The sequence below is a fragment of the Bos taurus genome, chromosome 4, assembly GCF_002263795.3.
Source record: "Bos taurus isolate L1 Dominette 01449 registration number 42190680 breed Hereford chromosome 4, ARS-UCD2.0, whole genome shotgun sequence".
NCBI lineage: Eukaryota > Metazoa > Chordata > Mammalia > Artiodactyla > Bovidae > Bos > Bos taurus.
In genome coordinates this window covers 117,372,455-117,392,175 of record NC_037331.1, presented here as the reverse complement: position 1 = coordinate 117,392,175, position 19,721 = coordinate 117,372,455, and the positions used below count along the sequence as shown (strand labels likewise).

At 41.4% G+C, this 19,721-nt stretch overlaps 1 protein-coding gene across 10 annotated transcripts in view; it reads right to left on the bottom strand.

Moving 5' to 3' along the window:
• Positions 1–19,721, bottom strand: part of RBM33 (RNA binding motif protein 33) — a 110,773-nt gene that overhangs the window by 76,437 nt on the left and 14,615 nt on the right. For 8 of the 10 annotated variants that reach the window (XM_059886006.1, XM_024991295.2, XM_010804693.4 and 5 more), the window contains 4 exons: positions 15,376–15,424; positions 12,224–12,300; positions 9,907–10,216; positions 6,158–6,274 (listed from right to left, as the gene is read on the bottom strand). In XM_059886006.1, coding sequence (XP_059741989.1) covers positions 6,158–6,274; positions 9,907–10,216; positions 12,224–12,300; positions 15,376–15,424 — 553 coding nt within the window. The remainder of the gene's footprint in view (positions 1–6,157; positions 6,275–9,906; positions 10,217–12,223; positions 12,301–15,375; positions 15,425–19,721) is intronic. The other 2 variants (XM_005205981.5, XM_002686984.6) reach the window with 1 other exon arrangement.

Sequence of the window (19,721 nt, the reverse complement as noted above, 5' to 3'; positions counted from 1 at the left end):
CTATCTAGGTTGGTCATAATTTTTCTTGCAAGGAGCAAGTGTCTTTTAATTTCATGGCTGCAGTCACCATCTTCAGTGATTTTGGAGCCCCAAAAAATAAAGTCTGACACTGTTTCCACTGTTTCCCCATCTATTTGCCATGAAGTGATGGGACCAGATGTCATGATCTTAGTTCTCTGAATGTTGAATTTTAAGCCAACTGTTTCACTCTCATCAAGAGGCTCTTTAGTTCTTCACTTTCTGCCATAAGGGTGGTGTCATCTGCATATCTGAGGTTATTGATATTTCTCCCGGCAATCTTGATTCCAGCTTGTGCTTCATCCAGCCCAGCGTTTCTCATGATGTACTCTGCATATAAGTTAAATAAGCAGGGTGACAATATACAGCCTTGATGTACTCCTTTCCCTATCTGGAACCAGTCTGTTCTTCCGTGTCCGGTTCTAACTGTTGCTTCCTGGCCTGCATACAAATTTCTCAAGAGGCAGGTGAGGTGGTCTGCTATTTCCACTTCTTAAAGAATTTTCCACAGTTTGTTGTGATCCACAACAGTCAAAGGCTTTCGCATAGTCAATAAAGCAGAAGTAGATATTTTTCGGGAACTCTTGCTTTTTCGATGATCCAACAGGTGTTCGCAATTTGATTTCTGGTTCCTCTGCCTTTTCTAAATCCAGCTTGAACATCTGGAAGCTCTCAGTTGACGTACTGTTGAAGCCTGACTTGGAGAATTTTGAGCATTACTTTAATAGTGTGTGAGATGAGAGCAATCGTGCAGTAGTTTGAGCATTCTTTGGCATTGCCTTTCTTTGGGATTGGAATGAAAATGGACCTTTTCCAGTCCTGTGGCCACTGCTGAGTTTTCCAAATTTGTTGGCATTCTGAGTGCAGCACTTTCACAGCATCATCTTTTAGGATTTGAAATAGCTCAACTGGAATTCCATCACCTCCACTAGCTTTGTTCGTAGTGATGCTTTCTAAGGCCCACTTGACTTCACATTCCAGGATGTCTGGCTCTAGGCTGGTGATCACACCACAGTGATTATCTGGGTCGTGAAGATCTTGTTTGATCTTCAAGTATACACTGAACTGTATACCTCAGATGTAAATACCACTGCATGTAAATGTTACCACAATTTCTAAAGTACTTCAAATTTAAATGGTACAAAGATGTTATTTAAACTTCTCACCTGTTCCTCTATACAAGCCAAAACTATCAAATAGCAAACCTTTGTAACCACGTTTGAAGACAGAAGCATCGCTGGCACTGACAAGACTGTATAATTAGAAAGGCTCAAGAGTTAGTTTTCATAACTAGATCTTTCTAACTTGTTCCAAGTACAGTGATTCTTTTTGTATTAACCAAGAAGGAACATTAGTTAAATAAAAGGAGTCACTGAAAATAAGACTTTTCAACAGAAATTTCTTTTTAGTTCCATAATTCAGAATCTAGTGTGTACTTAAACATAACTCTGAGAAAGAAGTTATCTGAAAAACTGCAATATGCTTTCCAGTCCATTTTAAGCAACCCAGAGCATGCACACTACAACACAAGGTGAGTGCAACGGTTTGGTTCCACAACACCCTGCAGCTAATCCCCAGAACACGAGTCAAAAGACTAGAAAGACACCAGAACACAGGTGTATGTGGCAAAATAAAACTGCTGTTCTCCCATGAGGACTATGTAATTTATTTATATGTCTAAAAAAGATGGGAGGACAGCCCTCCAAAAGCAAAGCCTACCAAAAGGTACCGAAATAATGTACAACACTCACTCCCAGCACCTACAAAAGTACCACGCATACAAGTTCTCAACAATGATGCTCTGACGGACATTCAGTGATCCCAGTATGAGGAAGAAAACACCACCAAAACACCTGTTGCCAGGACAAAGTCCAGCATATTACCTGCCTCCAAGAAGGACTACTAAGACCTGAGAGCAAAGAGCAATACGAAGAAGTTTCCATCAATACAAAACCAAGCAACACAAACAAGGTAAACAAACCAGCAATCAAGGACAGAGCGTAAGAAAAATGTGTAACTTTTAAAAAAATACTTTGAAATATTTTGTTTAAAACTATGGGACATACATCTTGGAAGACAAACCCAACAATATACCTCTTAAGAGACAGTATAAAAAAGATAAACTATGTAATCTGGCTGAGAGTTTACTCTCTTCTCTATAAAAATGTACATACAGAAAACCACCATTAAGATGTTTCAAGTTAGGGTTAATATCAACTAGAAATCACAGGAATTAAACAAATGCATCCCAGTTCTTTGCCTTCCAAATTACCACGGGTCAAATTTTAACCGCTCAGTATTTCCCTGTTCACAAAAGTTATCTTATTCACAGCAAAATATTTTACAGTATTTGATGTACAAAATATATAATAATCCCACCATCCAGAGGTGACCACTGTCACCATTTGTCTTGATCCTCCCAGACACGTGTTGAGACACACACACACACACACACACACACACACACACACACACGTTTATACATGCACAGCATGGAGGACCTAGCAGAGGAACCCCACTAGCTTGCTCTTTTCGTGTCACACATCACAAGTCTCTTTCCATGTCCAAGAGGGCAAGGGCATCCTTTAGGAACGTGTAGCCCCCTGGCCATCATTCATCTAACCCTGCAGAAAAATCCACGCTGGGCCCACTTGTTTTCAAGGCTGCAGACAAACAGCTGGCACGGGTGTCCCTGAGCACATCTTAGGGGCTCTTGGGTAACTTCATTAACCTGGGATTACTGAGCCAAGGCACTTTCAGGCTTCTGACACTGTCACAAACAGGGAAGGGTCTGAAATTTCACCCTTCTTGCAGGCTACTAAGGTAGGTCTGCCACTGTTTCATGGAGGCTGTGAGAAGGCACGACACTCCTAGTCACAGATGAGGACAATTTACTACTTTTAACAGCAGCAGTGCCGTGTGGGGGCCAGCTCCGTGAGCCCCAATTCCCGGCGGGCTACCAGACAAAGAGGGCAGCTGACCCTGCACAGAGGGAGCTGTGTTGTGGGGGGACCTGCGTTCAGGGCACTGTCATCATGAACAGAAAGCAGGCCCGCCCCTTGCTCCAGAGACAGACACGTCTTTCCTTGAAAAGACAGGAACAAAGGGCAGTCAGTGCTCTGCTCCCCAAACCTGCACAGACATGACAGAGTCGTGGAAGACTATCTCCCATCTCCAAGATAATCCTCCAACAGAATAAACAACACCTGACCAGTGTATTTATTTTTGCCAATATTAAGACAGGTTAGAATTCACAACTGCCTCCATTTTATTAAATATATTTTATACACTTAGTAATCATCTGTCTTATTTTTGTACTACCTTCTCACATTTTTTGCCCTTCTTTTTACAAATATACAGAACGCACTGAATATGTTAACTTTACTAAATACATTAATTTCTAGTCTTATATGTATATTCTTTCCCCATACTGTCATTTCTCTGAACTTGTTTATACTGTTTTGGGGTATTTGTGTATGATCAAATCATTCTTTTCCTTTATGGCTTAAAAAGGTGTGATACCAACAACAGTAGAGTAAAAGCAAAACGACTTGGCGGGCACCTGTTCCCCGTTCCCTGTGACGTCCTTGATCATGACACTCCCCGCTTTAGCTGAACGTGAGGTGCTGTCACCTACTAAAACGCTGTATTAGCCAGCCTCCTTAGGCTGGGAGGCACAGCCATGTGACTAATGCATAATTAACGAGACGTTTATCAAGTGCTGTTTGAGAACTCTGGGATGTCTCCTCCAACGGTGGGCACGGGCCTGTTCAGCCTTGCTGCAATCACTGCCTGGACGCGGACCACGGCAAGCGCAGAGCCCTGGGACTGCATGGAAGTCTGAAAGAAGCCTGGGCACCCGGCTGCCTAGTGAGGCCAACACCAGATCTGAAACGCTTTGGGGAATGTTTTTACGTTAGTGAGAAATGAACTTGTACTATTTGGTGAGTTTTCTGTTTCGTAGGTGAGCCTAAAGCTAGCACACTATTATTAAAACATTTTCTTTGAGTACATATAAAATCTGGCATTAATTAATCTCAGATCAATACTGGCATTAAGGTTCAAGGAAGGGGTCTAACTTCTGTCCCAGTGATTAAGCGTTCCTAAGTATTAATATATCTGAGCTATTATCTTATTAATTCATACATGTCACGAGTTCATTTACTTTAAGGGCTGGGATTGATCATTAATGTTCCTCCAAAGACACCTCTCTCTCTCCCTAAATCTCTCTGTTCAGAAGACACTGAAAATGGAAGGAGCGATTACCATTTTTAAATAATAGCCCACTTTTGCTTCAATGTTTTAATGACTACAGCTCAAGAACAAAAGTTTGAAATATCTAAATCTATAAGTCATACCCTCTATCAGTTCCAGAAGGCATTCAAGCTGAAGTGTAACACCGATTAGAATTCTTATTAACTGCTTTACAATAATAATAGTTTATATTTCCAGAGATAATCTAAAGATTAATACCTATAAAACCTTTTCTCACTCTAAAATATACTACAAAGACAGTATGTTGTCACAGTAAGGAGAAGTACTGCCTAGAATACTGAAAGAGTAAGTTACAGGAAAAAACAAATCAATGGAATTAATTTTCCAACTACAAAGTATTACAAATTAATGAAGAGGACATGAACTAACTAATGGGCGCTGGATCCCTGTTTCCCTCTCAACTACTCACCCTCAGAATGACCCCCACAGCCACCTCCGTCAGCACCCCCACACATACACCATCCTTTAACGACTTTTTAGCTCGCTCTCAGACATCTTTTGCCAAAATCAGCCTTCCACAAGTCTGACCTAATCGAGGCTCATACTGGCCTTGCACTGGGCAAAGAGTACACAGGATATGGTGCTAAGCACGACACGCATAAATCCGTCTCCCTGGACCTCTGGGCGGGGGCTCATTACTCAGAACAGAGCAGTTCAGTAGGAGAACCACTTCTTAACATTTCCTTTAGCTTTGTCTCGGTTCCTTTGATTACATGTATCTGTCTAAAATTGAAGAATCTGAGCAAAGCGATCTTTCTACTACTTTTCTATCTTTTCTCTTAAGTTTCAAGTATTTCAAAGAGCAAAAGAAAGAGAAAGCACAAAAATCAAATTTAGCTTATTGGAGAAGAACAAGGCTGTGTCCCAGAAAGTGTCTGTACACGTCCACACGCTCTGTCAGCCCATGTATCAGGGAAAAGAAAGGGTGGTGCTTTGTACACTGAGTTCATAGAGCACTGCTGTAAGACCTAGTATAAATGACCTGAGCCCGTGAAGCATCACTCTTCATGACCTCTTAGGGAAAAGAGGGGGGAGGTATTAAGAAAAATAACTGAGAAAACACATTAAGAAGAAAACAAAATCTTAAACCAACAAGTTCTAAGACTACAGGATGGCTTTATAGCTTGCATGCTTGGCCCATGGGACAAGTTCTAAGGTTGGAAACAGAACTCAATGGCCTCCACCTCACAGCACACCCCAATCTGTCCCGACAACACGCAGTTCTCCAGACGTGCCTGACAGGTTACCTCTTCCATAAAGCCTCAACACCCCAACCCACCCTCAAGACACACACCCAAACAGAGAGGCCCCAGCGCGTGCTCCTGAGCAGGCCCAAGCCTCCCTCCCGGCAGGTCTTCTGCCTTTCCCTCACTGGAATGGGTGCTCGTCTTTTCTCCCCTATTTTAGACTGCAAGTTCCGTGAGCACCAGAACCAAGCTTCTCAATCATCGCTTCTTCAATACCTAACACAGCACCTAAATCCAGGGAAGTCTGCAATATTTTCTGAATAATGGTCAAATTTAACTGATGCTAATTAACTTAAGATAATCCCAGTACTTCTTTCAAGGCACTAACATATACTACGCATTTCAAAAGATTCCTACCTACACCCCATAGAACAGCTAAGACATTCTAACACTCAAAGGGCAGACATCTATCTGGAGACCACAGCTCACCAGAAGTCACTGTCCAAAGATTCTTGCAAGCTCAGGGACTTTGGTTTCTGCTTTTTTAGCTACACTCATACTTCAAAGAGGAGCTGTATTAACTTTTCACCAACATTAAAAAGATGCTCTTTTTAAATATGGAAGAAAAAAAAAAACCAGCAAACTTTTGGACTCTTTTTAAAAAGATGAACAAATACCTCTTCAGTTTCAGGATCAACCTGGGAATCAGTAATCTCATCTAATTCCTCTTCAGCAACACAGTCTTCCTGCTCTTTCATCCCTTGTTGCCCACAAGCCTGCAAGTACTCTTCATCCTAACAGCCATTAAACAGAAAATAAGTTTTTCTCGTATTGCTTTGGGGCTCGTAAGCACTTTTCCTCTTCATGACTCATGCTGAGCCACATGAGCACACTTTACTATGACGATTACCAGACCGAGCAGAAAAGCACGAAGCACAGAACTAGAACGGGACCTCCCCGAGCGTTAACGAGAGCAAAGCGCAGCGTGCCCACCTGGTCAATACAGGCAGTGACACGGACTCTGCCTCAACCTCCAAGGACCCCAACACACAGCTCTTCTCAAAATCAACACCAAGGAGATGGAATCTTAAAAAACAAAGCGTGCATGCGCTTGCACAGAGCAGCTCAGCAGCAGTACTGGGGCTGGAATCATGCCCAACTTCAACTATTTTCATAGCAGCAGAAGCCAACATAAGTATGGGCAATTCAATTCAACACAGGAGCTGTATTAAAACTGCATGTTAGTTTCTCCACCAGCCGCTCCTTTGAATTAGAAGGATGACCTCAGGTTCGCAGGGAATATAAGGAGCATGGTAGCAGGCAGGCAGCTCTTAAAAGCACAGGGAAGGAAACAGGCAAACTGGCTAGAAACAACTGCAAGCAAAGAAGGGCTCCGACAGGCACGTGCAACCGCTCCCCTCCAGGGGAGTTGAACTTCCCAGCGTCCCTGGCCACCAGCTGAAGTGAGCCATCGGCAGCTGCAAGGCAGCGGGGAGAGCAGACAAGCGGTGGGGCCTGCACAGCTCACCGCTTGGGGCCCAGTCTCGACACAAAGCACAGCAGCAGCACACAAGGCATGGACCTCCTGAGGCCCCTCAACTGTCTCTCAAGACCGCCCCTACATACTGCATTTACTTCCCCAAGGAAACTGCTGCCATTCCACCCAAAGTAGCAACCATCACTACCCAAGATTCACTGAGAGCAGGACTGTCAGAGTTCAAAGAAGGCCATAAGAGGCAAGCGAAATTTTCAGTAAACATACAAGGGAGAAGAGTCCACACCATGGAATTTTCACCAGGAAACAAAAATCTGCTGTTACACAAATTACCAACCTCAAGTTGTTTTTACAGAACACTGCTTTACAAAATCTCAATCTATGTTAACTTTAAAGGCACTAAGTAAATCCAGTTATGCTCAGAAGTACAAATCACCTAACAAAGTCCAAATATCCTGTTGAATAATAAAGAATTTACATCCCTTCCTAATACAAGAATACAATTTTTTATATCAAATCTCAATTCACTCTGAGGATTAGGACAGCAAAAGTCAAAAAAACTGCTTCTGAGTATGACAGGAAAGAACACTACAGTTTACTATCAACTTTTTAGGTAAGTGTCCCTTCTGGTTGTAACATTCTGCAATATTATAATTCTACTCCCAGTTACAGAATCCCTCCGTCTGGCCTGCGTGAGCTCAAACAGATAGAACACACTCAGGATCAGTAGAGAGTTCAACTCCAGCTCCAGTGTATGAGTCAACATGGCCTAACCAGGACACAAACCACAGTTAAATAAACCATTTAATAAACTAAAACACCTCTGGGACATACAGGGACACAATCGACTCATATGTTCATTAGTCTAATAATGAATAATTAATTAATCTGTGCACCAGTGACAGCCTAAGAAAACAGGAAGAGGCCCTCACTGCAGAGCTGGAGAAGTATTTCACAGCTTAAGTGCGTTTTCCTCTCCCCATGCAAAGAAGTGGCAGTGCCCGTGTCTACCACTGTGATAACTATAAAGAAGAAACCAGTAATCTTAAACAGGGAAGAAAAGAAAGAGCATGATGATAAACCTGGATATCCTGAGGGTGGCTGACACTGCTCCAGAAAGATACTGACCTTTACCTCACCTTTAAACTTTATAATTCTCTATAAAAATATTTAGACGCATTCAGAATTCTTAAGTAAACTTCAAGATTTTTTTAAATTCTGAAAAAATTAATTTTAATGTAGAAAAGTACTGTGACTGTATTGAATTTGCATATTTTTTTTTCAATACCTGAATCTTACACACAAGATGTCAGATGGTTTAAGCTGGATTTTAGACAATGAGGAGCCTAATGTAACCCCAAGTTTGGAAAACGAGAGAGAGAAATTCCTCACTTGCTAGAAATCCTCTGTACAACAAACTCTGCAAGAACACCAGAGAGAAGGGCCTCTTCTGTGACCATGTATAGGTGCTACCAAGCACTTCCCAGACGGTGACTGTTCTGCTAAATTCTAAGCTCTCAGCAGGCAGGGGCCATGCTTCATGTTTCAACAATTCTCGTGGCCGCACTGCTTCCACACTGGTAAAGATCTGTTGAAATGCTGAACTTACAAGGGATACGACTGACCAAGCACCTCATTTTAGAGATGAGTAGTAGAAATAACACAACACTAACCAGCAGATACTTGGGCACAACTTTAAAAGATTTTGGCCTAATTTTTAAGGAGCATTTTAAACTACGGTGTCTCACTTTAACACAGTATATGAACACACTGTAAACCAGAGATCACCAGTCCACACTACTGTAGGATTTATTACCAAAACAAACCATTACAGAGTTATCGAAAGAACAAGGAGTCACGATGCCTTTTATACGATTCTGTTTACCAAAACTACACACATCTTTTAGTGATTATGTCTACTAAAGAAAAACCATTCAAAAAGAATCAAACCTTAAAAATAACTATTGAGATATGGAAACACAACTGTGTCTGGAACTAAATATTCTAAGGCTCCATGTAAACAATCTCTTTCAAAACTACACACACACACACATTTTTTTCTCAAATGAAAAATCATTTACTCTGAATGAAAACATAAAAGCAGAATTCTTGCCCTAAATCTGCTGACCTCCACCCCTTCCCAGCAGCCCCCAACATGGTACCACAGGAGGCCAACATGCTGAAAACCCTAAGATTCCACTGCATCTATGGAGATCTCACCCTTCCAACAGAAATTTCACTAAGTGCTTGTTTCATAAACAAATCTCTTCCAATAATGAATCATTAAGACAGATGATCTTTCACTACTACCTTTTTCTACCTTTTTCTTTTTTGACTGTTCAACCTTAAAAAAAAAAAAACCTACCCACCAAAACCTTTCTGAAATAAAAATCAGCACAATCTCTGCTTCCTGATTACAGATAACAAATTGTGTGTGACATTTCCTAAACTAACCTCCAATCTCTTTATTCATGTTTAGACAGTTCTCAGTTACAAAAAAGGATGAATGAGCAGGACATCAATCACTCTGGAATATTAGCACCTTAAAGATGTCTTTAGCAGGTCAATAATCTTTTCACCTTAGAAGGACTTTATCAGATCTTGTCTAAAGCCTGGATAAAAGCGCTGCATTAAGTACTTCTAACAATTGACAGTGTATCTCCACCACACAAAGCTGTTTTCTTCCTTAGGGTGCAATCCTCAAGGTCACAATTCTGTGCAGCCTTCCAGAATGACAAAGGAGCATTAGCTCCGGCCAAACAAGCTGTCAACACAAACTTTGTCATAGCTCAGATAAAGAAACTGGCAGACAGTGATAATAAGGTCTAATTTCCCTCCCTCCCAGGGGAGGGAAATAGATTTCAAATCAGTCTAGAAACCTATGCCCAGGCAGCCATGTTATCTTCAGCCATACAAAGGAGAAAGACTCACTGTGAATTCATCTAAAGGCTCATTGATCTCGATGTCTAGGACCTCGTCATTGTACAGCTGCTCCTCCTCAGGCTCCTCCACGTACTCAATGTGGTCTTCTGTGAGCTCAGCGTCATGGCCTTCATACTGCCCTTCTTCTGGGTACTCATGAGCATACAGTTCAGACCCATCCGATTTGTGATAAACGAGTTCGTCCTCTCCTTGCTCATACTCGGATTCCTGTTCTGCAGACTGGTCGTTAGTGTCAGACATCTCAAATGATGTGACCATGTCTGACGTGGCAGTCAGACTGATCGTGACATCCTGAGTACTACAGAGGACAAAAATACAAAGAAAAGTATGCAACTGGAGTGGAGCTCAAAACTAAATCATCACATTAAGTTAACTGTTATCAGAGACCAGTGACTGATAATGCACACAGACTACAAGAGAGACTACAAGTGAAACGCACGTGCTACACACTCAGCCAGCACCAGACTCCTGCCACCCTGAGCGCCCGAACAATCGTCACTCCAGTGACCTGAGCAGGAGAATCAGACCAACTGTGAGAGACAGGTCTGCCTGGGAGAAGTCCAGGATTGAAACAGACCACTCTTCATTCTATCTTTCAGAATAAGGGTGGTGTCCATTTTCTAAGACATCCAAGTAAAACCAGGAGTATTACTCTATAAATAGGAAATCATAGATTGAACTTTTTTTTAATTGGGAGGATAACTGCTTTACAATGTTGTGTTGGTTTCTGCCGTACAACATGAATCAGCCATAAGTCTACATATATCCTCCCCACACCAATGGAATTTTAAGAGCTTTTCTGTATCTATGATGCACACTATAAACTTGTATTTTAAAAAAATAAAACATTAAAAGTTAGCATGTAAATACATTTCAACGTTTAAATCAAGTTCACACTAGTCTCAAATTTTTTAAAAAATAGCTAATTTCTGAGTGAAATAAACAAAGGCAATTTTAAAACTGAAAAAAAAATCATATTCCACCTGTTAAATCACAAAGGCCAAATGTCAAACAATTAAGATGCATAATAACAACATTTAAAAGGCAAGGTTTTAGGGCTAAATCTAAGTTTGCACCCATTAAGCATACAATCCTAACAAAAAAACTGAACATTCCACATACACGTGAAGATACTACATGGCTAAAAACTCCAAGGGCAACACAATTCAAAAGATCAAAATCTAATAATGATATCAAAGAATGAAACTGGGAAACAAATAACTGGTAGAATAAATAATTTAAAACTTACTGTTACCCATAAAAATTACTTTATATTAAAAAACATCTATTACATGTCTACAGCTCAATAATAAATTGCATGTATTTGTTAATTACATTTGTACAGAAGAAGTGTCTTTATTTTCACAATAAATGTTTCCTCATAAAATTGAAAATATTTCACTTAACAAGAGTATAGTAAATACCTCTTCCTCTTTTTATAACAGAACTTACTATTATAAGCTCTTAGTCAAGAGAAAGATATTCTCTACTGCCATGCACTGAATATTTGTATCCCCCGCAAAATTCATGTGTTGAGTCCTAACACCCAGCGTGATGGTGTCTGGAGGTGCAGCCGTTGGGAGATGCTGAACAAGGGTGGAAGCTCATGAATGGGATCAGTGCCCTATAAAAGGGACCGCAGAGGGCTCCCACACACCCACCAGCCACATGAGCACAGTGAGAGGGCCGGGGGCCTCAATGGCCCCCAACCAGGCCGGCACTGACCCTGGACTTCCCAGCCCTCAGAACCGTAAGAAATAAGTATCTGCTGCTCACAGGCCACCAGTTTATGATATCGTGTTATGGCAGCCCAAACTGACTACATCAATTATATTCAGATAGTCAACTACAGTCTAAAGTGCAGTCCAAACGAATTTCCAAAATGACAATTTAGCTAATTGATATGCACAAGTAAAAAAATGTATAAAATGAAAACAAAAGCAGCAACATCAAACTGCAACCAACATTACTGAGTCAGAGGCCACTGCCCCATCCAAATAAAGGAATTCTCTAAAAGAGCAGTACAAACCTATCTGGAACTTCTATAACCGGCACTCAACAGAGTTCACAGGTTATTAAATGCAGGACCAGCAATGATTTTAGACAGTTGATCTATTTGTAGTAAAAGACATACGGCTTCCACATCAGTTATATTAATATAATAACATACTTTATTAATATAATTATATTAGAATATAATCATATGGTAAAGATACAGTACAATATCATTTATATCCCACTATAACTATAAATCAGTTACTAGAAATTTAAACAAAGAACATTTTAATGAGATAATATTCAGTACCAGAAATTTTCTTCGTCTTCATTATCGCTCTGTAGGAGATCATCATTTAGCTCTTCATCTGACAAATCCGATTGATTCTAATTAAAGCAAGAAATCTAATTAATGCGTGTCACTTCTGTAAGAAAACTTGTTACAAAACTGCAAAATTACATTGACTGGATTATTTCTAACCTTGTTATTAGAACATTTGCCATTCACAAAGTTTTCTCAGTTTGATATAACCAGGGACAGTCAAGGTTCTACACATGGCATACTAGCTAACTCCCCCAGACTAATTTTCAGATGCTCAGACAAGTAAATACAGAAGGAGCAAGCATAAGAATCATATTATGACTCTAACAAAGAAGGAAAAAAACGACAAGTCCTTTGGTAGTATGATACAAACAATTTTTTCTTATCATACCAAAAAAATGGTATCCTTAAGATTTGATTAAATTTAACATAAACAAAAGAAAAAATAGTGGAATTTTAGAAAAAAGCAGATTTTAGATAACTAGATTGCCCAACTGAAATGATAAGAGACTAAAATAAAACTCTGGTTTGTCCAGTAGATGGATACATGAAAATAAGTACAACTTGGATTCTCTCTCCTGTTCCTGACAGGTTTGTCTACTCATATTATGAATAAGCAGAGGCAGTCTACTGAGTGTACCAACTGGCCAAATTTCTCAAGTTACAGGTTTTGTTAAGCTAACACATACCAGTATCTTAGATTTAAGATGGGGAACTTCACACTTTCCTACCTTATTAAAATTATTTCTGTGGTATATATAAATTACTATTCCTCCACAACATGCACCCAAGGGGGGAAAAAAAGACTTGATTTTCTACCTAAGGATGAAAGAAAGAAACCAGAAATCTTTTCCTGCCATTTTATAGATTATAAACCTAGGCTTCTCAAACATATCTCTATTTACCCTTCATTAAGGTAGTTTTGATATAACCCAAAAAATATCCATCTTATTTGTAGTTTTTATTAGTTGCCCACAGAACCTGTCATCCATTAACAGGGATGAGCCAGGCCTGCTATGCATGTGTGCGTGCTAAGTCGCTTCAGTCGTGTCTAACTCTTTGCAACCCCACAGACTGTAGCCTGTCGGGCTCCTCTGTCCATGGGACTCTCCAGGTAAGAATACTGGAGTGGGTTGCCATGCCCTCCTCCAGGGGATCTTCCCGACCCAAGAATCGAACTTGAGTCTCTCGTGTCTCCTGCATTAGCAGGTGGGTTCTTTACCACTAGCGCCACCTGGGAAGGCCAGGCCTGCTATGGGAGAACTCAAATTTAGCTGCCCAGAATCGCTAAATAAAAGCACAAGATATCTTTAAAAAATAACAATTCAATAAAGCCAAATTTCATTCAGTAATAGGCTGTTCCCTTCAGGTTTTTAGGTAAACTTCTAAATATTGGTCAAAAACCCATTAAATCACACACCAAACAAAAAAGAGTGTGTGCTGCAGTAGGCCCTGGTGGTCATCACGTCTCACTGAGCTCTGAGGATTCAACTCTCTATGTCGGCTCTGAACTTGATGAGCAATGGACACAGGAGGCAGAAAATGACCAAAACACCAACGTCACTTGGAAAGCTGGAGTGGAGGGCCACACTCCGCCCTGAGGCCACAGCTGATTCCTAACTACTCTGTGCCGATGAGCTGCAGTGGCGTCTCCTCAGGCAGGAGGGGAACAGCTAGGCTGGACTCTGCTCAGGGTGGTCGGCAGGAAGGCAGGGCAAGGAGAGTGAGAGACCGGCCATGAACACTTGTGAAATCATTAGGGCCAGGTGGGCTCCCTGACAGAAACACAGGGCAAAGTACATCAGGCTTGCCCAAGAGTAGAAATCCAACCGCATGTAAAATTATTTTACTACATTTAAACATTTTAGCATCTAACTGGTATCCCTCACGAAAGCATTTTAAATACTTACAAAGGAAAACACGTGTTTACCTCAGGGAAGTGAGCTCCCAAATACAGGGAGTGCACGTCAAGGCAGTGCAAACTAAGCCAGAGGCAGACAACCGTCCCCGCTCCTTCTGTGCCCACCCCGTAGGAGCACGAGCCCCGGGCCTGCCCCGCCCCAATCACACCACGCACGGGCACCCCGAGGCCAGCCCAAGCTCACAAACGGGCAGGCTGAGGGGCACGCTCACGGGTTCTTCCCTTGCAGTCATTCTGACCACACAGGTTTACAGGTAACAGAACGAATTCTTCTTTAGAGTTACAGGGGATGACAAAGGAAAGGCTGGGGGAAGCCAAAGCCAGGACGCGTGCAGGCCTCGGGGGCAGGACTGGAAAGGAGAGCAGCTACAGCAACTCATGTGTCAGAGAAGATGCAGACGCAGTGGAGTAAGAGACAGGAAAGGGGCGGGACTGGCACTCCTGCCAGGACTGGACCTTCATCAACCGAATTATAAATGAGATGAAAAGGAAAACCTCATCAGATCTGAGAATCAGACAACTGATCTGACCCAATCACCTAAGAGAACAATGAGCTTGAGTGTAACTGCTGACAGTAAGGAGCCATCACAGTCTGAAGACTTTAAAAAAACTAAGCATACAAGGCTAGCTTGATATTTAGTGAGAATAACAAGTGTCTTTAAATTGTTAGTAAGTTAAAAAAAATTAGTATTTCACGTTAATATCTGGCTTTTTATTTCTATTTTTAATGTATGTTTCATAATGTTCAAAATATATTGGTAGAGTTAAGTTATACATATAAACACGATACATAAATACACACATTGGCGATAACAGCTTCCAAGTTTTTACTTGATCAAAGAAGTTCATATATGAGAATAATTTTATCCTTATCTCTGAATCCCAAAAAGTAAATTTCAGATTCAGCATTCAAAATATTAACCACCAAATGTTAAGTTCCTTTAAGGCAAGTGGTAGTTTTGTTACAACTTTCATACACTCAAATGCCTTGACATGCCAGAAACTAAAACATTTGTTTCAAAGGATTCACTGCCTGAATTACAAGTTATCAGATAATTTACGGATATACAGTCAACTCTTTGTGCATATAAAAAGTAATCAATTCACAATATTTTAATCTATACCCAACTTTCCAGTAACACATCCCATGCATAAGACGTACTCCTTATTTTAAATGCAATTAAATATCATTTAATGTCAGGAAGAACTGTATCGTTACCTTTTTGCCAGATAGCAAATCTTCTCCAAGTAAGTCATCATCAAGTTCACTGTGGGGGAAAAAAAGACATGACAATGCTTTATTCCCACTAAACACTGGAAAGTTTGCAGACCACTGGGGAAATCTACCCAGGACTTTAGGGTTTGGTACTTTCACGTTAAGTTTGCTATCTTTTCCTTTATCTCTATTAATAATGAAAATATTTTCAAATACACAGGGAACATCTAATCCTTTAAGTGTAGGAGTCTTGGCTGCAACTAGTGGCTCTCACCAGACTTCTACTCTTAGTTTTTCACCTCAATATGAGATCTTCATTTCTTTGGACTTGTTCATCAATGAGCAAAAAGAAACCATACGTAATATCTATGCTTTCTCTTACCTTTCAAAACCTATAATGAAACAGGAAAAGACACATGCCCCAATATCATTAACTAGGAAAATTAAAACCAAAACCACTGGGAGACCATTTAACACTCATCAATAGGAAAAACTTAAAAAATGAAAAATCAGTGCTTATGAGAACATTCAAGTATAGCATAATAACTAAAGGAATTATTTTTGTATAACAATGAAGTCATGTCAGTTGTCTGCAATTTCTAGTCAGCATGCTTATGTTCTGAAGTGATCAAAAGCAGATTTTCTCATAATTAAAATAGAAACCCTTAGCAGATGAGAAACCTGGAGACATTTCCCACTACTTCCTTTTTTTTATTTTTAAACTGATGGAAGATAGCTACCACTAAATTATGTCCTTTTTTTCCTTACTTTTGTATTTATTCTTATTAAGTTATGTCTTTTTAAAGCAAATGTCTAAGGACTAACATCTAGAAGAAGAAAACAATTAGACTACAATTCGAGGTACAAACGCCAATGGAGACTCAACTGCACCAATGTTATTACAACTGTTATTTTCCATAAGGCTTCTGGGTACACACTTCTATAGATTCCATAGGCTTCGAGCACTATTTTACTCAAAACCCACGTTTACTTCCAGTGCGCTACTCTGCAGAATGACAGAATATCCTGGAAGGTACATTTGAAGTTACAAGAGAAATTCAATGTACTATCTCTTAGAACTAGAAACAAATTATCTCATTCATGCACTGAGTATCTCTTTTATTACTTTAAGTTTACCTTACATAGATCCTATACCATCATTTTATAGATAAAGAAAATAGGGACAACAGATTAAATGATTTGCCCAAGGTCACACAGCAGAGACAAATCCAGGACAAGAACTTAGCTCATGGAAAAAATCTTTCATGGACCTGCATAAATACAACAGTTATCAGAGAACAATGTATAACTTCTTTCAACATTTTCAATCCTCAAATCATTTAATCATCTTTCAGATACAATTTCTGTATCTTCATTGTTTTACATTCATTCTCCAATGGTGAGGAAATAAACGCTTGCTACTCACAATATTTACAATAACTGCTCTTGAGAATTTGATTCTAGATGACCCAAAAAATATAAGCACCTCTTTGAGGACAAGCACCCCTCTGGAGCATCACTCTAAATAACTGAAAACAGAAGGTAATATCATTTGCCCAGGGGATACTAACTAGGAAGAACTCTTAAAAACCATAGTATGAACAGGTGCTGGTAATCACATAAGCAAAAATCTAGAAAGTGTTGGTGCCTTTTGCTGACACATAGATGGAAATAAGCAATCAGTGACTCTGATGAGTATTTTTCCTAAACAAGAGCATTTTTTAAAAGATAAATGAAAATTGTATCAGCTGTAAATGAACACAGTGCACAGAGATGAACAGTTGTTTCCTTGACTAACAAAGGTAGTAAGAAACAGCGTTAAATAAGCAAGCAAGAGGAGAGACCAACCGCACAGAGCAACACACATCAGCTGCAGCTCGAGCGATCACTGACGCCCACTCCATACACTGCTGGCGAGTCACTCTAGGCGCTGCACACACACTCGCTCTTGTGCTGACACGCTGAAACGGAGCAGGACCGTATGGCCCTCGCCCCCCACCATGCCCTCTGCCCGCCTCTTGCCTGTGCAAAACTTTAGTCAAGAGTAAGTTTAACCAGAGAAGCGAGAAATGCTGAAACAAAGGAAAACGGTCAAAGGAGACTAACAACAATGCAGTCGCTGAGCAGAGTCAGGACCTTTAGTTCCTTCCGAAGTGAAGTGAGACCACTCAGTCACGTCTCTCTGTGACCACATGGACTGTAACCTGCCAGGCTCTTCCATCCATGGGATTTTCTAGGCGAGAATACTGGAGTGGGTTGCCAATTCCTTCTCCAGGTGATCTTCCCAATCCAGGGATTGAACCCAGGTCTCCTGCACTGCAGGCATAGTCTTTACAGTCTGAGCCACCAGGGAATCTTTCTCAAGGGTTATAGATAACATTCTGAGCCATATCTTGTAAGCTGTCTTATAGATACTAAAAGCCCAGGTGGAGAAGTTAACTACACAACGACCAGACTGTACCCAGGACTTGAGCTGCCAGAATTCTGAGAACTGATTGCAAAGAAATGGGAATGAAAGATTGAGGGCAGGAGGAAAAGGGGACAACAGAGGATAAGATGGTTGGATGGCATCACCAACTCAATGGACATGGAGTTTGGGTGGACTCCGGGAGTTTGTGATGGACAGGGAGGCCTGGCGTGCTGCGGTTCATGGGGTCCCAAAAAGCCAGACACGACTGAGCGACTGAATTGAACTGACACCCCAGAACTGAAGATTAAGTGTACCTAAAACAACCAAGATGACGCTACTCAGACCACTGATGACCAACTGAAGATGACCGTTAGAGACGACTGTGCTGTTTCTGCACGCAACCCCTCATCACCACTCTGTCTATAAATGCTTTCCTTCGCTGCTTCTTGGGCGGGGGCAGGAGTCGGCCTTTGGACAGATGTCCGCCACCCTCCCCACCCCAGCTGCCGGCACCTGAAGTAAAGCAAACTTGCCTTTCCACAAGCCTGGTTTGTTTACTGACTTCTGAGTGGCGAGCGGCCCGACCCCTCACACATCTCCGTAACTAGAACACAACCCCGTCAAGCAGACACGTCATTCTCCACTTTTTACACGTGAAAACAAGGATTCAAGATGTTAAATAACTGGCCCAAGATCACCCTGCCACCAAGTCAGAAACCAGATGAGTTGAGACAGTCTAGTGCCAGAGTCCAACTCCTACCTACTACACACAGACCACACAAAAATTAAATGTACTTCTCCGCTGTTATCATAAAGCAGGATCCTTATAAAGAGGTACACAAAAGGGAAGAAATTTGTAAAATATGAAACACTACCAAAATGACACCAATGGTCACCAAAAACAATGAATTAAAGGGAGTGAGTGGCCCAAATCGCCTCTTTTCAAAGGGGGGAGCAGTAATGCTCGCAGACAGTAGAGGTACTTAGAAAGTGACAGGAGCACCGCAAGGATGAGGTGGCTTTCTGCGTCCCACTGCACAGCACCTGAGAGGCTTCGCCAGCGACCACTAGTTGAGGAAGACAATCAGATCCTTGGGAGCAGGTACATGTTTACTAACCGACAGAATTACACAGGAAACTTTTCAGGAAACAGGTATTTTGCAGGTAGTCATGGCTCAGATGGTAAAAATCTGCCTGCAGTGCAGGAAACCAGGGCTTGATCCCTGGGTCGGTACTCTTGCCTGGAGAATCCCACGCACGGAGAAGCCTGGTGGGCTACAGTCCATGGGGTGGCAAAGAGTCAGGCATGACTGAGTGACTGACACTTTCACTTTTCTTCACCTGGCTGCAGCCTTTCAAAATCAGGAATGCGAGTGCCAACACTGCGCCTGAGCAGCCTCCACGCGCCTCCCCACCCAGGCCGCCGCAGCAGCTCCCTCCCTGCCAGCTCCCAGCTCTGGCCCTTCTTCCATAGGACCGGCCCATGGAGGTCTCAACAGAATGTCCCAAGGCGGAGGAGACGGCCGCTCCCTCCCACTTGCACTGCTCCAGTACCACCCACTCTCTCCACAGCAGCTCCGGCTGGATCCTGGGACATCACTGCTCCCGTGTGAGACTGGCTGCTACATTCTGGACACCTCATCGACTCTCCCTGCTTATTTAACACTACCCCGTTTAAAAAAACCCTTCATCAAATGACCTTCAGTTAAAACCTTTTGAACATGCTCTTTCCTATGTGAATATACAGCCTGTTATACTTTCTGACTCTTTCTTCTCCCTAACTTTCAAAATTCACCCTCTATCACCCAGTACACGGAAGAGGTTATTTTACGCTTTAGCAATATCAAATAAAGAAATATACATGATACTGCACCTCCGCATGCAAACATGCACTGAAGACGAGTAAAGAAAAGAAGAGACTGTTCGTAAACAACACTGG